The sequence below is a fragment of the Elephas maximus genome, chromosome 1 (assembly GCF_024166365.1).
Source record: "Elephas maximus indicus isolate mEleMax1 chromosome 1, mEleMax1 primary haplotype, whole genome shotgun sequence".
Classification (NCBI taxonomy): Eukaryota; Metazoa; Chordata; class Mammalia; order Proboscidea; family Elephantidae; genus Elephas; species Elephas maximus.
Window position 1 is genome coordinate 182,548,141 of NC_064819.1, and position 16,196 is coordinate 182,564,336.

Below are 16,196 nucleotides of genomic sequence, written 5' to 3' on the forward strand. Positions count from 1 at the left end.
ACAATTTTTAATTCCCACTTACCAAATAGGAAACTGAGGCATAAAGAGGCTAAGTGACTTGCCCAAAGCCATAGTGCTAGCAAGATGGCAAACCCAAACTCAAGCAACCTGACTGTAGAGTTCATTATCATAAACTGCCATATCGCTTATGAGAGAATCCAACTGAAACCATGATGACACTTTTTGTCCAACCAAGACAACCTTAGTGTAAAATTATGCTCGTAGACATTTTCCAAATTTCCAGTGAAAAAGAGCAATCCTCATTTCTACTCTAATTGATTATTATTATATGCAGAAAACCAGTGTTTTCCTTGATTTTGGCCATTTGTTTACTCTTATAAAAACCAGAGTAACACAACAAATAGGTATCTTTCCTATATAACTGTGTTTTTTTTAATTTAGTTGGCACCTTCTCTCCACTGCCAACTAGAATATAAGCTTCATGAGGTCAGAGACTGCCTTGTTTTATATAGTACCCTAGCCCTCTGAATACTAACTGGCAAATACCAACCAACCGACCAATCAGCCAGTTGCCATTGAGTAGATTCCAACTCATGGCGACCCCATGTATGTCAGAGTAGAATTGCACTCTATACGGTTCTTAATGGTTGATGTTTTGGAAATAGATTACCAGGACTTTTTTTCTGAGGCACTTCTGGGTGAACTCTAACCTCCAACCTTTCAGTTAACAGTTGAACGTGTTAACCACTTACACCACCTAGAGATTCCAATAAGCACATAGTAAACACTAATATTTGATGAATGAATGAATGAATCAGAAGTTCTTTAAGGCTTTGAGCGTCTCTTTGTTCAGGATTATACAAATAATAGATACACAGAAAATGCTACTGCCTACATCCATAATTACAGAAGAATTGGAGTATATTTTCTGCTTTTTCCCTTCCTTTATGCTTTAACCTTCTCCATATTTTACTTGTGACAAAACCTTTTAAAAAGCATTTGCAGGTGGCAATGAGATAGCTTTGCAGAGAGGAGAGATTTAAAGAAAGTCCCTGCCCTGCTGAAACAAATAGGAAATAAATTCAGCCCTGCCATGAATAGGCTTTTAAGACAACAGAGTATTTTCTCAGATTGAATTTCTGGGCCAGATTTTCCAATAACATAATGCAAAGCACATTCCTAAAATGTATTAGAAATGATTGCATGATTGATGGGGTGCTGACAAATAATTATAAAGTAGCTAATATGCATATGTCATTTTAAATGCATAGTTTAAAATTAGAGCTACTAATTTACTAAATTAGATTGTATCTATTTCACTCACTTTTTACATCATGAATACATTTTGTGTAACTACCACACAGAAACTAGTTAACTGAGCCATTAAGAAAATTTAAAGCTTAGCCAATTTTTTTGACATTAATAAAGTAAAATTTGCTGCCAATCGAATTCTCATCTACAGTGCAAGTTGCTAGAGATGTTTTAAAATTATAAACTTGTTTTCAACTAAAATCATGTATCCTTCCCCTTCCTGTAAATTAATGTTTCACGAATAACGGCATGTTATTTCCTGATGGGCCACAGGAGGGAGCACATGTTTGAAGGAAAGCCCTCCAATGGACAGCCCTACAGAGCCGGGAACCGGAAGTAGAAGCCAGCATGGTGTTTTGATTTTAAAATAAAGGGTACAACACATAGCATTCAGCATGTAGACAAAGTCCCTGTGTGTATCAACGCCTTGTTATATTAAGGCTTAATTTCACAGGATTTTTTCAATATACGTTTTTGTCATAGTAACAAAAAGAAATTGCTTAGATACTTTATTTGATACAGGAATCAGGTGATCTGAGATGCAAACATATATTTAGTTGCTATTTATTTGAGAAATAAACAAAACCAAACTCGATGCCATTGAGTCTATTTTGACTCATAGTGACCCTATATTAAAAAAAAAACCCACTGCCTTTGAGTTGATTCCGACTCCTGGCGACCCTATATAAACTGCATTAAATAACTTAAGGCTGGTGGGAGGTGGGGGAGGAGTTAAAGGCCTGTGGCTTTCATTTCTAGAGCCAAGATCTCTTAACTTCCAGTTCAATCCAAAAATCAACCCCATGGTTCAAATGGGGTTGAGGTGGTCTATGCCTGGAACTTTCTTCCTACTCCATTTTACCTCCGTCTATCTTCCATTGCTCAACTCTTCTTTGAATTCTTCCCTTTTCTGCCAATTTGAGATCATTAAATTTATACATTATCTGTGCTCGGGAATCAGAGACACCAAGGTTTGAATCTCAGTTCTGGCACTGTCTTGCTATCTAAAAATATAACCCATATTGAATTTATCATGACCACATTTATAATATATACAATTGAATACCTTTGTTAGTTATTCAAGTATATAGGTAGTAGTGGATAAACAATTTATAGATTTCAATATTGTTAAAATGCTCAAAAATACACCACAGATCATAATTCCTCATTCTTAATCTAAAAAAAAAAAAAATCCGATTTTTCAAAGTAAGAAAGTTTCTGAATGCACAGTATCTGAACAGAAAAGTAAACTCTGTGTGCACTATTTTTTATTTATTTTAATCACTAGTGGGTAGACTGTTGCCTGCTGGCTCATCTCCCTGTAATGACTTCCCTTATGAAGCCCTTCAGAAAATTAGCTGGACTCTTTTCTGTACTCTTAAAGAACTTTACGTATAACTTTATTATTATGCTTGTCATGGTCTGAACTAGTTGCTTACAAAATTAGGCTACGTAGTAAACACAGAGTAATGATCCATGATAAATGTATGAGTGAATGAATTAGTGAACAGTTAAAAAAAAAAAAAAGTTCCAGACATTCCCTTCAATATTGTTTTCAAAATTGCTCTTCTACATAAAGGCAAGGTCAAGCAAGCACATTATTTAAAAATTCAACCTTCAGTAAACAAACATTTATAAAAAAAATTCAACATGCAGAACTAATCCAAAGAAAATAAAAACAAAGGTTAGAAAGAGGGGAAGTTCAAGGCAAGTCGTGAAATAGTTGGTGCCCTTTTACAGCGAGCAGACTTTGATTTAAGGAAGCATGAAAGATTAAGCTGGAAAATGGGTTTCAGCAAGGGTATGAGGGGTGAAATGTCAAGGTAGAGAGTTACAAATTCATATCTCTTGCAAAGGCAAGTTACTGAAGTCTTTTGACTGTTCTAGAGAAAAGAAACTCATGAGATATGATAACCAAATGCAATTCATAATCCTTGATTGTTTCACAAAACAAAGACCTTTTATAAATTACAAAAAAAAAAAAAGGAGGGGCTGGAGAATCTTGAACTGCCGACCTTTTGGATAGCAGGCAAACAACCACTGTGCTACCAGGGCCCCTTTATAAAGTACCCAGGACAGTTTCGGGAAATTTGAAGAGATTCGAATATAGACTCTACATTAAATAATATTATTGTATCAGCATCAAACATCCTGGGGTTAATAAAGGTATGTGGAAATGTAGGAGAATGTCATTATTCATAAGGCATACACACTAACGTTGTCAGAGGTGAAATAGCACATCTGCAACTTACATCTATACATGTGAAAGAGAAAGTAAATGTCTCAAAATGTAACTATCAGTGAATTTTAGTGAGAGTATACAGGTATCTTTCAATTTTATCAGTAGTTAAAGTTAAAGGGAAAAATGAAGAAACAACTTTATATATTGGGTTTTGGTGTTTAATGATGTGGAGGGAAATTCTGAGGCCAGCTTAATTTTTATCCTTTTGTACTTTTTTTTTTTTTCTGAATGCTCACCATTTTTTTTTTTTTTTTCCATTTACTCATGATACTAGGTGCCCTAGTGGCCCACTGGTTAAGAACTTGGCTGCTAACCAAAAGGTTGGCAGTTCAAATCCACTAGCCACTTCTTGGAAGTGCTATGAGACAATTTTACTCTGTCCCATGACAGAAGTATGTTGAAAAGATACCCTAGGTGTGGATCTATCTCTAAATTTATTTTGCTTGGAACACCATGCATCTTTTCAAGAACAGATTCTTTTGTTTGTTTGTTTTAGCTCAGGGAAGTTTTCCTCTACTACATATGTAATTATTGCTTGCATTTAATTATTCTCATAAATTTCAAAGAATATCTCCTCATTATGCATCATCTGCTTTCTCAAACTTTCATTTATTTTTCTTCTCTCTCCAGAGAGCATCTCAAGTTGGCTCTTTATGTCCCTAATATGCTCCCCTGCAGTGACAATTTTCCTGTTTGCTCTCTCCTATCTATTGCCTGTTCGTGCTGCTTTTTATGCCTAATGTCGCAGAATTTGCATTTTCTTATATTTTATTATTTCAAACCAAATGCTTTCAAAATGTTCCTTGTGTGCCTTTTAGTGAATATTTTTCAAAAGTCTGGGTTTTTAATACATCTCAGTCTCTTGTTCATCATCTCTTATACCATTGTATTATTTCCCAAACCATATGTTATGGATTGAATTGGGTCCCCCTAAAATATGTGCTAGAATCCCCACCTGTGGATGTAATCTAATATAATCACTTTCCATAATACAGTCTTACATAGTGTAGTCAACCAGTTAGTTGAGGTCATATCAGTGTGGGGTGGATCCTAAACCTCATCTCTTCTGAGTTATATGAGGAGCAGCATAAACATGGAGGATGCAGACACAGGGAGAAAGACATGCTATTTGAAGACAACAGAGGCAGAGGAATCTAACAGACAAAGATGGGCCTCCTCCTAGAGCCACATATTGAATTTGGATTTCTAGCCTCCTGAACTGTAAACAGCACTAGGAAACTAAGATATCATGTTTCACAGAGAAAGAAATGTTTGTGTGATCATTAGTTTAAAAAATTCTAGGTAGAAAAAGTTGTATTTCTTAAACTTCTTGTAACATGTTTTGTTGAGTCAGGGGCAGGGGTATATTATGGAGTGTTCTAGAATTTGTGTTCCAGAACAGAGGTTGGAAATTCTATTACTGAATATCCAGAATGTCATGGCTTATTTATTTGTTTATCCATTTTATTGTCATCCTTAAATGAAAAGAAATCTGGTTTTTAGGAGGAAAGCACATGCATTTGTCCTCCTCTGCATCCCGTTTAGCTCTTAGCTCCTAAACAAGGCTGCTAATTCGCCAAGCCCCTAAATGTGTTGCCAATGTCTAGCAAATATTCAGCCTGCATGGCTTTGCTGGAGGAAGGGTGCACTCCTTGCCTACTGACAGTAAGAAAAAGAATTCATTCCTTTGTAATCCTTAGTGTTTGCTTCACCAGAAGAATGTGAAAAACACATTCATGAGATAGCAGTGCTCTTATTTCCTCCTTTCAGAGAAGAAATCAATTTCACATCCCAGTTTGCAGTACAGCTGTCATCTTCCACCGCTACAACACTTGCTCTGCTGGATGTAGAGAAGAAGGAAGTTATGCGTGGATGCTCAGGGAAGACCCAGATCACTTAGCTGGTTCTATGTAGGAGGGCAGAGCTGGCTGGTTTCCTGGCAGCTGTACATACTGCCTCTTTAAGACAGGGCACACACTTGGTATGGGTCAAAGCATCCTCGCATCTTCCTCTTGACTGGTCTTGATCTGATGCAAAGGTCAAAGTTTGCTCCAGCCACTTACAAAGTCTCAGTTCACCTACACTCACATTGCAGTTAGAAATCTACCCAGATTCTAGCATAACATTAATTAAAAGACAGTTTACCAAACACATGGGGTCGCCATAAGTCTGAGTTGACTCAATGGCAACAAGGTTGGGTTTGTTTTATTGGTTCTTTTTTTTTAGTTTTTACCAAACCAAAAATCAAACCAGTTACTGCCCAGTTCATTCTAACTCATGATGACCTCATATGTTGCAGAGTAGAAATGGGTTTTTAAGGCTGTGATCTTTTACAAGCAGGTTGTCAGACGTTCCTTCTGAGGCACCTCTGTGTGGGTTTGAACCATCAACCTTTTGGTTACTAGTCAGGCACTTAACAGTTTGCAGCACCCAGGGACTCCTATAGTTTACAGGGCTATTCCAGTTTTGTACCTCCTACGTATGTTCTCAGTCAGTTGAATAGAAAACAGGGGAATACTAACTCCAGTGAGTGTTACCGAGGCAGTACCTTAATCTAGAAGTAAAATGTAATAAAAAATGCAAATAAAGAGCCGACTTATTTTGGCAGCTATTAAATGAAAGCACATGGAAGCAGAACATGTCGTGAACTGTGAAAAGACAGCAATTTCACCAATCTCCATATTACTTATCAACTTCATGCTTATTATTTAGCATCTAGAAATTGATTATTATGAAGTTACATTCAAAGGGCAATAAACAAAACCCATTGCTGTCAAGTCAATTTCTACTCAGGACAACCCCGTTTGTTACAGAGTAGAACTACTCCCTAGGGTTTTCTTGGCTGTAATCTTCATGGAAGCATATCGCCAGGCTGTTTCTCCCATGGTACCGCTGGGTGGGTTCAAACTGCCAACCTTTAGATTAGTAGTCAAGCACAAACCATTGTGTCACCCAGGGACCTCTCAAAGGGCAATAACATGCATTATTTATTTGTTGTGCTTTCCTCCAAATAGCTCAAAATACCAATATGGAAAATAAAAAACAAGGCAAGCAAAACCAGAAGGGAAAATTTAGACAAGTCAGTATAGGGGGTTCACATATCAACCAAAAGAAGAAAAAATAAAAAATTAAAAAAAAAAAAAACAGAGTACAAACCCTCTAAAGAATAATGTAGCTACTAGAAATGCTAATCATGGGTTTTGAGTAAGATAGAAGACTTCTCCATGAGCTACTGCCTTAGAGAGCAAGGCTCCTTGCCTGTGCATCTGAATGTGTATAACTGTGTGTAAAGACACAAACACTGATATATATATATATATATATATATATATGTATGTATATAAACTACATAATAAAAAGTTAATTTAACTTTATAGAATATTTGAAAGATCTGAAACATAATCTATCAGTAGTAATGTTAAGAAAAGGCAGCATAAACTATAACTCACACAAAAAGTCACTTGTTATTATAGGCAATGATATTCACAATTAAGCTGAACACAACTAAATTATGACTTTAATTAAAAGGCATTTTCTAAGATGGCACAAACATGTTTAAAATTTAATACATTTTATATGAGATACTAGAGTTATTAACATAAAAATTTCTTTCTGCAGCATGTGCACTTTTTAAAAAGCAAAACATCTTTAAGCAATATCCAAATGCTCCTAGAATCCATATAGTCTCATTGCATTATAAATTCAAGGAGCATTTTTTTTTCCAGTCATTTAATACTTGCCTCTGCTCGGGGATATATAATTTTATTTACATTCATGGTTAATAGTAATAGAATTACTGACAAACTCTTGTGGCTACTATGTCCACGTTAATTTTAAATGAAGAATGAATGGATGGTTCAGGGGGTCAATAAGAAAACACAGAGCATTTTGCCATTGGGACACAGTCATATTGGATTAAGTCAGCAGATCTGGAAAAGTTTGGGAGCAATAGTGATAGCTGAATGGCCAGTGTAAAGTGAATTTGGGTGTAAATCCTGTGCCTCACAGAGAAATAGCGGGCCATACTACAAGTGATATCCTCTTCCTATTTTATCTCCTCTACAAAAGTCTTACTACCTGGAAGCAAATAACTTGTCAAGGTGAGAAATCATCTTTTTAAAATAAGTCTGAACTACAGCAGACAAGAGGATTACTTGTGATCTCACATGGCCCAGACTTCAGAGGTTTAAGCAAGTGACAATGGCCTTGCTTATTTTGCTCTTTGTAGACTAGCAGGCAAAGAGGTGAGTTTTTGTTTGTTTTTGTTTTTTAATAATATTGTGTTTTTGGTGAAGGTTTACACAGCAAATTAGGTTCCCATTTGGCAATTTCTACACAAACTGATCAGCAACATTAGTTACATTTTTCACAATGTGTCAACATTTTCTTTAATTATGTTCTGGTTGTTCCAAAGAGGTGAGTGTTGAAGTGTCTACTGTCTTCACAGAGCTGTACTGGAAGCTATGGGGATAGAGCAGAAGCATGGGATGGGAGCCATACAAATATGTTTCTTCTGCTCAAGGAGTTGATAATCTAGTTTGAGAAGCAAATTTTTGCCCTTGGTGAAAGAGTTACTCATAAACATAAATGAATCTTTCAGTACATAACTTCAACATGAAGGATACACAGAGGGTCAACCTGAGAGGACACACACCTTCCCTAATGATGCTGCTGTTGTCCTCATTGCTTTTTTAATTGCCTTCAGAAATAGTTTATAAGGCATGCAGAAATATTTATGAAGTTATAAATCCATGGCATTACTCAGGTTAATCACCCATCCTATTAAGTTGCTTCAGATAACTCTGGCACCTTCCAAGTATCAAAGTTGCCCTTAATGAACATGCAACTGCCTCAGTGGTGCAGTGGTTAAGAATTCAGCTGCTAACCAAAGGTCGGCAGTTTGAATCTGCTAGCCACTCCTTGGAAACCCTATGGGGCAGTTCTAATCTGTCCTGTTGGGTCCCTATGAGTTGGAATCGACTCAACGGCAATGGGTTTTTAGTAAGGGTCTTTAACATAAAGTGGTATTCCTTTTGTAAAGACAGTTCTAAAAAATTGTGTAATAATTTGAATGATGGCAATCAATTACTTTGGACATCAAACATTTGTTTGGTTCTAAAATTTCTATAGTATACTTATTTTAAAACTAAATTATATCGCTACAGAGATGTATCTTATATTCTCAAGGAGGGACTTCATGGCAATCACAGACTACTATTGTCAAAGTCTTACATACTCCATGGGACTTACATGCTCACTGTAATGGAGTTTTATTATAGTAAGTACTCTGCTCAAAAATCAGTAGAAGCAAGAAAAAAAAAAAAGATAATGGCTACTTGTATGTCCACCCACAAGTACTTCAAACATCTCTGAGTTTATGCTGTTCCATCCCATTTCCTTTTCTCCCCGTATCTACGTCACCTTGGTTAAAGCCACCACTGTCTCCCAGTCACTTAAGTCAGAGGTATGAAAGCCATCCTAGATTCTTCATTCTCCTTTATCCTACCCATTTCTGGTCAGCCACCAATTCCTATCAATTCTATCTTCTAAATATTTCTCACCTCCAGTCTTTCCTCTCTGTTTCCCATGCCTCTGCCCTGGCTCAGGTTGTCATCTGTGGAGACAGGAGGACTGTCTAATAGTCCTGGGGGCTGTCTCTGGATTGGATGGCAAAGGGCCCACTGGCCCTGACCCACCATCACTCCCCACCCCCTACAAGACAGGCTGCGCCTGAATTCAACTTCCTTCTTCCAGGCAAGAGAAGCTGCAGTTTCCCACAGCCCATACATGCTGAGCTTTCTAAACCAAACCAACTTGCTGTCAAGTTGATTCCAACTCATAGCAACCCTGGTGGTGCAGTGGTTAAGGACTCAGCTGCTAACCAAAAAGTCAGCCGTTTGAATTCACCAGCTGCTCCTTGGAAACCCCATGGGGCTGTTTGACTCTGTCCTATAGGGTCACTATGAGTTGGAATCGACTCGACAGCAACAGGCTTTCCAAACAACCCTCTAATTCCAAACAACCCTATAAATAGTTGATATCTAAACTCAGAACTGCTTAGATCCAAAGCAGTCTTTTCTATCCCTGGACCTAGGGTCATGTCCACACTTGCCCCATTAAAAAAAAAAAAAAAAAATGAGAGTGACCCAGAGGCCCTGTCCCTCCTGTTGACACCCTGTGTTAGAGCGGAGCCTTACTGTAGCCAGCTGAGCCTTAGTCTGGTGGCACCTCTCTACAGAATGTTCCTAGAACTCTGCTCTTGTTGCACATTTGGTTTTGAGTGGCAGCATGATGCCACTGTGTTTGCTCCTCTCACTTTCTCCCCAGATTATTGACTATAAATTTCTCATCTGTTCTCTACACTGCTGTCAAAGGTAACTTTCCCCACTTCCTTTACTGCCCACTCCCCACCAAAACATTGGATGATTTTGCATGTTTAGGAGGAAATTATTAATATAAGCTTTACTCAGTAAAGACCAGACTACGTCCCTTTCTCCCTATAACTTTCCTCTGTAGAATAATGTGGTACAATTGATTACTTTTGTGTGGCCTTTTTACCATGGTCTTGTAACACCCACCCAAGTCATTGCGTGGGACTGTGCAGACATGGTAATTGTGGCCCACCAAAGGGATTGGTCAGTTTTACCATCCCACTGGCTTGAAATGAGGGAGCCCAGAGGTGAGAAAGAGAAGAGCCCACCACCACCACAAAGGAAGAAGAGACAAGCAAGAGAGACCAACAGGAGAGACTCAAGGAAGATGTCAAAGTGGGTTTCCCAGCCCATGAAACAAGAAAGCTGAGTGTCTTTGGACAGAGGGTGAAGGCCAGGGAGATGCATGCCTGCAAGCACAGCAGGGGAGAGGCTGTACTGATGAAAGAACTGTATCCTTGAGTGTTCCTGAGCCTGAATTGTAACCCGTTACTTCCCTAATAAACCCCATAATCATGAGTATGGTCTGTGAGTTCTGTGTGACCATTGAAATGAATTATCGAACCCAGCAGAGAAGTGGAATGCCATGGCAGGGACAGTTGGTGTCAGAATTGGTAAAGATAAAGGAGAGAGAAAGCATGTCTGACCTCCACTTCATGGGAATCAGCCCTGGGCTGTTGGTCTTGATTCTCCTTTCCCCTTTTGAAGTTAGGGGAGGTCAGACACTGCCCCCACACCATTTTTATAAATAAGGTCCAAATTCCTCAGCATGATGTCTAGCCCCAGCTTACTTTTCCAGGCTTATTTTCTGCCATCCCTCCCCTCCTCTAACCTTCTCCGCACTCTTCCAGCGTCACACACATACATAACAAACACACCTCCATAACACATACCTGTATTATCCTCCTCCCCTTCCACCACTTTGCAAAACACCAGACATATTCACAACTCTGTGCATTTAATTTTTGCCAGAAATAATCATTCCCACACTGTTACCTTATAGCACAAATTATACAGAATGCAAATGCTCTCTCCTCTGTGAAATTTTCCCTGGCTGTGGCCAGAAGACTTGGTCCCTGCCTCCTCTTGTCTCACAACAGGACAAGTTATAGTCCTTCTCCAGATTGAGTTGGCCAAGACAGAGACTGTGCCTTGCTCATTGTTGCTACCCTTCCCCTAACAGAGACACTGACACATAATAGGCACTCTGGGTGTTTGCTAAAAAAATAAAAATAAATAAATAAACTCAATTCCCGATGCTGCTCCCTGAATATTGTTGCTGAGTTTTTTGCCTCATGTCCTCAACTGAGTCATTGTTTGGGTATTTTCTATTATTATTTGTTCTTGAAAGGATGTCACTGAGGAGAAATCTGGAATTCTTTCCATTACTCTATAGGTTTGTATATGCAGAATTGCCTAAAGTAAAATTACAAAGTAAGATGCAGAATATCTTCTGGAAAACTCACCTGCAGCTCAATTTTAGCCCACAAAGCACTTTCTCCTTAAAGTGCACTTTAAACAATAATATAAATGCTTACCCCCTACCCATTGCCATCGAGTCGATTCCAACTCATAGCGACCCTATAGGACAGACTAGAACTGCCTCAGAGGGTTTTCAGGGAGCACCTGATGGATTTGAACTGCCGACCTTTTGGTTAGCAGCCATAGCTCTTAACCACTATGCCGCCAGGGTTTCCAATACAAATGCTTAGAGGGCACCAAACATCAAATTAATATGAATGGTAATAATAATAATAATAATTTCTTTAAAGTAATTGACATCAAGCAACAGCCAAACCAATGGACTCGCAGTCGGAATTTTAAATTTTCCACCAGAAAAACAAATTCACTGCCAATGTTAAGTAACAGTAGGGCCACTAAAAATACCTGTCATGCATCTGATGAAGATAGATTCTCTGGATACCACATATAATATGTAATATCCAAAAGTGCTGCTGTAATTCACAGCTAATTAGTGTCTTGCCGTCATGAGAGCTGTCATAGCCCTAACTCTCTTCCCATATCTACGCAGACCTCACAAAAGCTGACAGCCATGCAAGGATCACAACAACCCAATTAGCATCCACCCCAACCTTCAGCTGCGGCTTCTCTGCGCCACCACAGCATCAATAAATCATGCTCCTTCTTGAAGCCTTTCTGTGACAGCCACAAGCCATCACCACCCAAGGAATAAAGACAATGCTTCTAAGGAAAACTCTGTGAGAAAGACAGAGATACAAAAGGGATATTAGTTGGCTCCCTCTGGCAACACAGCATTCCGCAAAATTGAAGACCATCCATTCTGACTGATTAAGGAGACAACCGCACAAAGAAAGAAATCCATGGGTGGTATATCTGAGGATGCTTAGTGGTAATCAACAGTCAGCTGTGGGGTTAGTTGGTTGTTTGTTTTAACGTAGATTTATGGAAGACCTTTTTCTTTCCATTTTTCTCTTGTATAGCCTTCCCTCGCTTATAAGAAAATTTTCCTTTCAGTAGATCATAATGGTATGCATTTACTCTGTCCCCCAGTGAATGAATACACAGCAATCAGATAATTTGTTCGAAAGACTCTAAATTGTTTGACTTCATTGAAAAAGAATCTATAATGATATGCAGGTCTCCAAGCAAGGCCTACATAAGCTCCCTAAATCCATAAGCAAGCACTAGGGTATTCATAGCACATAACTGCCAATATCCTTGTAATTTTGTTCTAAGCCTGTAAAGCTGTTCTGTTCTGTAGTGTTTGTCATGGATTGAATTATGTCCCCCCAAAAATGTGTGTATCTATTGGGCTGGGCCATGATTCCTGATATTGTGTGATTTTTCTCTATGTTGTAAATCCTGCCTCTGTGATATTAATGAGGGTGGATGGGCTGCAGTTGTGTTAGTGAAGCAGGACTCAATCTACAGGATTGGATTGTGTCTTGAGGCAATCTCCTGAGATATAGAAGATATAAGCAAGCAGAGAGACAGGGGGACCTCGTACTACCAAGAAAGCAGCACCAGGAGCAGAGCGTGTCCTTTGGACATGGGGTCCCAGCGCCTGAGAAGCTCCTCGACCAGGAGAAGATTGAAGACAAGGACCTTCCTCCAGAACCCACAGAGAAAGACTTCCCGTGGAGCTGATGCCCTGCATTTGAACTTGTAACCTACTAGACTGTGAGAAAATAAATTTTCCTTTGTTAAAGCCATTCACTTGTGGTATTTCTGTTATGGCAGGACTAGATGACTATGACAGTATTCTACTTAGCGAGTGTTCAGAGCAGTTACTGTAGCCTGGGCATTATTCAAAGATACGACACAGGTAATTCTACTTTTGGTTTATTTTCTTTATGGAAATATTAGTGTTTCTATATTTTTAATGGTAATTTGGAGGAGGGCAGTGGCACAGCAGTTAAGCACTTGGCTCCTAACCAAAAGGTCAGCAGTTCAAACCCGTTAGCTGCTCTGTGGGAGAAAGATGTGGCAGTCTGCTCTTGTAAAGATGCACAGCCTTGGAAACTCTATGGGGCAGTTCTACTCTGTCCTATAGAGTTGCTATGATTTGGGAGACTCGACAGCAACAGGTTATACTAATCTAAAACTTTTAATCTACTTCTGGCTGAGTAACGACTGCTTGATTTGATATGTGAACATTGGCATAAGGCAAACATGGATGCATTTAATCAAGGAATTCTCTTACTGCTCTCCTTTGCCATCATTAAGCCTAGGGGTTTCAAGAAGATCTACCTTTTCCTTCCTTTAAATATAATATTCTCATGATATTTTTCAAATATTCTAATATTTATCCACAAGGATATCCCTGCATCATGATTTACAATAGCAAAATAACTAAAAATGTACAAAATGTGAAATAGGCTAAATAAATGATGGTACACTCATATAATGAAGTTATTTGGCTTCCACAAATAATGCTGTAGAAAATATTAAAGGGTATGCAGAAATCTTCACAGGATACTACAGAAATAAGAAAAATGGAGACATATTTATATATATGTATGTATATATATTTATATATATATGTGTGTATATACATACATAACAAGATATCACAATTTTGTTCTCTGTGTATGGGAATGAATGTGTGTGAATAAATAGACCTATAGGTCAGGCATAGTAGAAGCCTGACAAAAAAGAAGCTATTATTAATAAGGTATTTTCAAATGATGATAGCCTCAATTGTTCTCCTTTGGCCTTTTTTATTTTATAAATTTTTATAGCATATTATCTTATTATCAGAAAAAAATGTTACTGTCTAAAATATTCACTTCTGTCACCTAGGTTACACAGATACGCAGTGGTATGAATTCCCTGCCTGGTGGGGCATCTGTTATATGTGGCTCATGCACACCCCATATCAGTAATTCAATATTTTGAGTATCACCCTGGTATTAACAATTTTACTGGCACCCTGGTGGCAAAGTGGTTAAGCATTTGGCTTCTAACCAAAAGGTTGGCAGTTCAAATCCACCAGCGACCGCTTGGAAACCCTATGATCCAGTTGTGCTCTGTCCTATAGGATCGCTATGAGTTGCAATTGACTCAACAGCAATGGATTTGGTTTTTTGGTTTGGTAAACAATTTTAGAAATGTCAGTGGCACATTTCAAGAATATTAAGCAGAACAGGATTTTCTAACCTCTTGTCTTTCTAACTAGGTAGGGATAGAGTTGAATCCACATGATTCAGGAATACCATATTTCTCCAGTGCCAGAATAGGCAGGAATTGAAGTACAGACCTCTCTGAAAAACCTGCCTGAACACCACTGCTCTTGATTCTCTCCAGCTCCAATCCACCTGCCCTGATATTTGGAGCCACCAGATGTGAGGAAATATGATGGGTGCAAACACACACACAACTTGCTCTGAGTTTAGGCCAGGACAAAGTTCCCAATACATGTAGGCTCAGGGCCTATTCCAAGACTGAACCATAAAGGCTGTTGTGATTCCATAGATATCATGTTTAATAAGCATTTATTGTAAGGCAACAGGGATAAAAGGTGAGCATAATCTCTTTTCCCAAAAGGTTTACATCTAGTTGAAGAAACAAAATACTTGCTTCAAAGGGAATAATAACACAAATGACAGGCATAAACAACACAGAGGAGCTCAGAGCAAGGGCAGGAGAAAGAAAGGCTCATATTGGAGATGATTTGGAGTAGAATCTTTAAGAAAAGACACTCTGCAGCATTACAAACTACATCTAAAACACAGATTTTTTTTAAAGTAAGAACATGTACATAAGCACATACAATTCTTGAAGATATCTCTCAGATCCCTTGTGCTACTTTTTCCCAGGGTATGTTGCCCCAGAGTAAATATGTACTTGACTTTTATGGAGCCCTGGTGGTGCACTGGTTAAGAGCTATGGCTGCTAACCAAAGGGTCAGCAGTTTGAATCCATCAGTTACTCCTCGGAAACCCTACGGGGCAGTTCTACTTTGTCCTGTAGGGTCACTATAAATCGGAATTAACTCGACGGCATCGGAGTTTTTTTTTACTCTTTTAGCTGAAAACCTACATTTAATTGAATTTTACGTGTCATGAGGTTAATTAAAAGCATTTGCATTCATTTGCAATTACCAGGCAAAGACAAATGAAATGCAAAGAAAGAATGAACGAATGAATTGTGGCAAGATGAATTCCGACAAGAGCGCAATTCTTGCCTCTTGCTTATTACTTCCCTAGAAGGTTCCCAGATAAGGTATAAGTGAGAAAATGCAGTCAGATTCATATTTTTTCATTTCATATCTAGTATGCATATGTTTGGAACTGTTTATAGGGACTTCTAGCCCTAGATAGAAATATTTTAATTTTTATATTACTCGAGTAGTTCAGTAGATTTAATTTTGGCCTAATTACGCAGATAAGACATAAGGCAAATTTTAAATTAACATTTCCCTGTTCACTCCGTATGTTCATGACTGCGGACTCTGGAACACATACTTAAATCACACAAAACAATGCCCGTACCTGAAAGGGAGAAATCTCCTTTCTGGCTTTCACTTTCTCTGATAAGAAAGGCACCCGTCTGGTTTTCTGAATATAATAGTTGTTTTTCAGCATCTGCTCTTTTGATTGCTCCGAAGAACCACCTAAAGAGAGAGAGATGTAAAATTTAATTCACCAGTCAACATTTATTTTTAGGAAGCAAGAAGCTTGGCAAGAGAGTGTCATAACATCACAAACAATGCTTGATATTCTTTATCGAAACTACCATAAGCATAGATAGTAGCCTTTGATATTTGA

General features: G+C 38.3%; 1 protein-coding gene across 2 annotated transcripts in view; it reads right to left on the reverse strand.

Annotated features, from left to right (window-relative positions):
* FRK (fyn related Src family tyrosine kinase) overlaps window positions 1-16,196 on the reverse strand; it is a 106,058-nt gene that overhangs the window by 33,112 nt on the left and 56,750 nt on the right. For both annotated transcript variants that reach the window (XM_049899393.1, XM_049899383.1), the window contains exon 2: window positions 15,921-16,042. In XM_049899393.1, coding sequence (XP_049755350.1) covers window positions 15,921-16,042 — 122 coding nt within the window. The remainder of the gene's footprint in view (window positions 1-15,920; window positions 16,043-16,196) is intronic.